Genomic DNA, 6,058 nt, shown 5'->3' on the forward strand with positions numbered 1-6,058 from the left:
GTTTCACTCAATATTTTTCAAACGCCGGCATGGGTTATGGGAAGTCATCCCAATAATGGGCAGTCATCCCAAATATTTAGATAGGGTTCTGCATCAGAGCTTATTATTTTGGATATTTTGCTCTGGACTTCACTGGTTTCTGGTGTTACACAGCATATTGCTCTTGCATATTTCAGTGGAGTGAACAGCGAATGGAGCTGGGAGTGTGTCATCGACTCATCTCATTGGCAGGCACCACTGCCATATTACCTCCAGATCCTGTGGTAGCCCACATAACCAATGTTGTCGGATCCAGATTGTCTTCGGCCAGGCTGCAGTGCTGCAAGCCAGCTGGAGACTGCGGGGCCCTCAGGGAAATCAGTGCCAGAATGCTTGGAGACGGGTGAAATTGGCCTGCTGATTAGTCAGAGGGAGGACTGTGTGGTGGACTACACATGAAAAGAAAAAGAGGGAGACATATATAGCAGGCAGTCTGTTGACTGTGCAGGTCTCTGTGACTCTCCCATGCTTACTAATTTGTTATGTTTACACTTTGACTATAGGATGTGTCATCTGATGTAGATTTCCAATGGCTAGTAAGTGGATCTCTGAGATTGTTTTGTCAGATTGCTATGTCAAAGGTCAAGAATGAACATTCATGCTTAACTGTTTTTAAGCCCAAAAAGTGCTATGGATGGATTCATAACTTGAATTGAATCTGAATGTCAACAGATCAGTTTCCATGACAACTGAACCGAAATCATCCACAGATGAAGACTGTGTGATAACTTTTAATTGTAACTTTTATGTTTGTACACCAGCCTCCACTCATAACAATCAGAGTTATTGACAATAACATGCACTTGTATCTGTGTAAAACTTTATTCTAGTGCGTTATAAACTATTAATTACATGTTTATATAAATGCATAATCATAAATGCTAAATGAGAAGTGCTGGTTAAAGTAAAGTGTTATCATTATTAGAATAATTATTGCTGTATTTTGAGTAATAATTTGCATTTAATATGGTTTTCCCACAAAAATCTATGAATCAACTTGTTGAAAATTCTTGAAAACACTGAAGTTGTTCCGATACCAGTATTGGAAAATTCCTGTCCATTCTCAGTGTATGTGTAGTGCAGGCTTCACACTTGTCTGGGTTGCACATTGGACCACGACTGACTTCCAAACTAGTTGTGATGTTACAAAAAAATACTCAGTGGAACTTTTCCCTTCAGTAGATGAATGTGAAAACAGCCTCCTAGCATCAAGCTGCACAGTGAAGGTCAAACATCCAAGTGAAGTAACAATCAGAAACATTTTGATGATGGAGGGGGACTTTAACTAGAATGCTAACTAATGTAGAATATCAATTAATACCTATCTAACCCATATCAGAGAATCAAAAAAACACTTGCTCTTGAATATTCACTAGATGTCACTGTTATCCCATCCATTCTGAGAGATACTGACTGATCACTGAGAGTGTTCCCCCAAAAAAAAATCCATCAAAATTAAATGCATGCCCATTTCTAAGTCAGTGGCTGGGTTTTAATGAGACTCCAGAAAAACAAGAATTTGGTAGTAGGCTACTGTTATTTTATTCTTCTGTCACTGTTTATTTATTCAAGTGTGCACATTGATAAAAAAAAAAGTACGAATTAGAATTTGGGACCACAGGTTTGGTTACTGTTCCTATTTATGGTAGGCCATTTTATGAATTATATGAATTTCAAAATAGATAGAAAAATAGAAAGAACAAAAAAATTAGGATCTTTTAATTTGATTCTGGCCTTGTGTATTTATTTTGGGCACCACTAAAACTTCAGACTTCATCACCCAGAGTTTAAACCGACACACTGAAGGCTCCTGCCATCCACACGGCTCTCTCAGGGGGGCAAAGTATTTTGACCTGGATCAGGGCAGAAGGCGCGTCACCGCGGGTGGGCGTGGCTTACCGGCTGAATAACGCTGTATCCTCCGTTACGTTGCAGCAGAGTTACAGTCCGACACCAGAGAGGAGCAAAGGGAGCCGAACAGCTGACTACTTCGCGGAAAATTTAACCGCGGGGGGGGTGGTGGGGATGAAAAACACCGAGATCTTTTTATACTTCTTCATCGCCTCTCACTGCATGTGCAACATCCTCGTCGTCTCGTGGACGTTCCTCATCGGGGAACCCACGGAGGTCACAAACTATGGATTGCTTTATTGAAGTTGGGCCACCTGATCCCGCTTGCGCCAGGACATCCGAGCAAAATTTAGAGTAAGAGAAGTCGTTATGGACAGTTGTGCAAATCGCGCATTTCCTGCTCAGAGAACTGGTGTCAAAAGCACCGTTTCCATCTCAGGATACCAAATCTGTTTGTGCGTAAAGGACGTGGACAGAACGGTTTCATCCAGCGCTGCCTGAAAACACCCTCCGCGCTATGTTTTAGTCATTATGGGGGGAAGCTGTAGTTAGAATAGGGGGTGTGTTTGTGTGACTGTTTTGTTTGCTGCCTGGCTTTTGATGCGAGAGTGGCGGCCAGCCCTTTATTGCGCGCATACCAATCGTGCGCTGCAGTTGAGCCGCTCCGTTACCACCGGCGATCCACCGCAGCAGGACCTGCAGTCTTTAAACGGGCAACAGGCCTCACCAACCACTCTGCAAGGGTTTCACCGACATATCCTGTTATTTGAACTTTCACTACATCCAAGAGAGTTGTTTTTTTTTTTTTTTTTAAAGCTGCAGCCAAGTGCACCTGTTAGGAAGGAGTAAGCCATGGCTTTACCCGATAGTGGCATATCTGGGGAAGAGGTACCCTTCCCAGAGATTATAGAGCTCAATGTTGGTGGGCAGGTATACATAACCCGCTTTTCTACCCTCACAAGTGTGCCAGACTCCCTGCTGTGGGAGATGTTCAGTCGAAAGTCAGCCAAAGGACTGGCCAGGGACACCAAGGGTCGCTTCTTCGTGGATCGGGATGGCTTCCTGTTCCGTTACATCCTGGACTACATGCGGGACCAGCAGCTGGTTCTTCCAGACCACTTCCCGGAGCGCGGGCGTCTGCAGAGGGAGGCTGAGTTCTTCAACCTGCCGGAGCTTGTCAAGCTACTGGCGCCCAAAATCAGCAAGCAGAACTCGCTTGGCGACGAGGGATGTCAGAGCGACCCAGAGGACTCCTCGCCTGGGATTGACTCGGCCCGTAACCTCAGCTCCCTGGGTGCCGCTGCCGCCGCCTGTGCCAGCCTGGTGCCCGGCGCCATGGATGGCAAACGGTCCGGGTTCATCACCATTGGCTACCGAGGCTCATACACCCTGGGCCGTGACAGTCACACCGATGCCAAATTCCGCCGGGTGGCACGGATCATGGTGTGTGGGAAGACCTCTCTGGCCAAAGAGGTGTTTGGGGAGACGCTGAACGAGAGCCGTGACCCCGACCGCCCACCTGAGCGCTACACATCCCGCTACTATCTCAAGTTCACCTTTCTGGAGCAGGCTTTTGACAAGCTGGCCGATGCAGGCTTCCACATGGTGGCCTGTAATTCCACAGGAACCTGCGCCTTTGCCCATGAGCAGACGGACGACAAGATCTGGACCAGCTACACTGAATATGTGTTCTACCGTGAGTGAGACTATCGGCTTTGTTCCCCCTCGGTCCCCTACCCTGTCTCCAAGTGCCCCCTCCTCCTCCAGCCTCCAGCCATCCTGTCCTACTCTCTCTGATGGCTCCTGCACCAGTAGATGTACCGTAGATGTTGTGCCCTTGCATCTCTCTGCAGCCCCCCCAGCTTTTATCCCATGAACAGCAACTGCTTTGACTCATACCTTCTCTCCAGGTCGAATCTGCAGCCCTCCCCCTCCTTCAACCCCAGATTCATCCCCCCTTTCATCCTCAGGTGCAGCTTTTGCCCTTGCTTAGTTGTAGTCCCCAGTCCTCAACTACAGCAACTCCATAGCCTTTCCTGCAGAGACTGATACCTTCTATGTACTATTTCCCTTTTGTACTCTATATATTATATATCTGCCTTGGTGAAGCACAATACTGTATCCAAGAGCTAATTTTGTTAAATACGCACCCCAGTGTGTCTACATGACTATTGAAACAGTCATAAGGGCATAAGGGAAAGGGCTTCAAAGAGTGACCCTGATGTACACTGCTGTACTTTGCCTGCAGATCGGACTCTCTCCTGCTCCTCTGAACTAAATTACCAAATAATTGGACATTTTATCAGCCTTGAGGGACGTGAGCACAGCACCCCAGCACAAGAAAGAAGTGTAACACAAAACTCAAATTTCCTTCAGTTTTTATTATATGTGTCCAGTACCATGCAATTGGGAACGTGCCATATAGTAGTTTATCTGTTCAGCTTGTGTTATGAATGACTGAGGGTTATCAATAATACACTCACATGGACAGGGGGGAAAAAATGCATTAGACTTTTTTTATTTTGAAAGAGAGAAGTAGATCGTAGGTGTGTGGAGTTTCTTTTTCAAGAAGGCGCTGTCTGTGTGGCAAATGAACAAGCAACAGGCTTTGATAAAAAAAACAGAAACTATGAAAGCTCAAATATCAAGAGAGATCTCGTAGACAGAAAGAAAAAAAAGGTTCTCAGATGAAGTGTGTATTGATTTTGCAAGGGAGCTTTCAGTATTTTAATCACCCACACTGGGAGGGCAGAGGAGATGGAAGGTGTTACATCACTCTCAGCCCACTGCTCATATTTGTTCACTCATTGTGCTTCTTTGACATTTCTTCGCTCAATAAGTCTACATATTTAAGAGCATTTTTACAGTGAAGCGCTTCTTGGGACAGGCTTACACCATGTTGTTTCAGGAAAAAAATAAAAAAGTGGTAGTCACCTTAGCGGATCACGTTTTGAGTGTTCTGTAAACATTAATGTTATTCTTAATACTCAGTCCAGTATTAGTTGAAGCTGTTGCATATTTGATGATAGCTCTCACTTTCTGTAAGTGAATACTCAAAAAAAGGGTTGGGTTACGCCGTAAACAGCCAAAGCCCAATGTTTTCTCAGCACTGTAGCAAGGGCATTGTGAGGGCAGTTTATAGTGAGCAGGTGTAACTTAGGTTATAAAGGAGCGAGTTAAGTAAGAGGGTCATTTCCAGATACAGCCTCAGGACAGGTCTGCACATCATGTATACCTCAGACTATAACTCAAACTGAAGGCACGTAAATCCATCAAAAGCTCCAGCTGATGATGTGAAAATGAAGACACAGTTAGGAAAATATCCCAAATTAGATGCTGTAGGAGGACTGATGAATAGGAGGTTGAATATAAAGTGAATTTTGAGTTGAGAAGCAGCCATCGAGGCAGTATAGTGCAGGATTTCTCCTGAGCTAGAAGGTGTCAGGTTGTAGTTTTGGCAGAACGTCTGACAGTGACAATAAATGTATTCTGAAATGTCTAGAAACCGCATTGTTGTGTTTCAGTGTGATGAAGTGCTGTTGACATCTGAGTCAATATGTTAGACCTGCTGCAGTGTCGCTGCAGGCGTAGACAACACTGAAATTAAAAGTGTTCAGCAAAAAGCAAATTGATTTGTCAAATAAAAAGATGTTTTCTTTCTATTCGGGTTGTATTTTCCATTTATAACACAATGTTTTCTCAGCATTGAATGGCATTCAGCACAAACTATGAGGAAAGTTTACGTTTTTTAATTTTCACTGACAGTACGACTCAATCACAAGTACACCATTTCAAATTTTCATCTCATCACTTCCCATAAAAGGAAATGTCCTTGGACATAAACTCTACTACATATTAAATGTTCAACACTCTATCCTCAGGCACCATCCTCCCTCTTCCTCCCATCTGCCTTTCCACTGTTTCTCCACATCTTTTCCTCTTTTTTTTTTTGTTCAGTTGACCAGAAAACAGAGCCATGATAGAAATGAGGACATGCATAGATAACAGGCTCTGTTAAAGCAGATTACAAAACCCTTATTTTGTTTCCAATAATTGACCTAATTACTACGTATAGTAAAGAAAATCTTAAAATAGATTGGGCCTAAAATGCAGGACTGTGAAATACTGTGAAAATAATACTGTAGTTTTATAGGCTACACAAGATTAG

General features: G+C 43.9%; 1 protein-coding gene across 1 annotated transcript; it reads left to right on the plus strand.

The window, feature by feature from the left end:
- The first annotated feature begins 1,953 nt into the window (after positions 1-1,953).
- On the plus strand, positions 1,954-5,552 carry kctd12b (potassium channel tetramerisation domain containing 12b). Its single transcript, XM_051420494.1, has one exon. It carries the CDS (start codon positions 2,743-2,745, stop codon positions 3,592-3,594), a length of 852 nt encoding a protein of 283 aa, XP_051276454.1. The 5' UTR covers positions 1,954-2,742; the 3' UTR covers positions 3,595-5,552.
- The last annotated feature ends 506 nt before the right edge of the window (positions 5,553-6,058 follow it).

This window comes from Dicentrarchus labrax, unplaced genomic scaffold (assembly GCF_905237075.1).
Source record: "Dicentrarchus labrax unplaced genomic scaffold, dlabrax2021, whole genome shotgun sequence".
Lineage (NCBI taxonomy): Eukaryota > Metazoa > Chordata > Actinopteri > Moronidae > Dicentrarchus > Dicentrarchus labrax.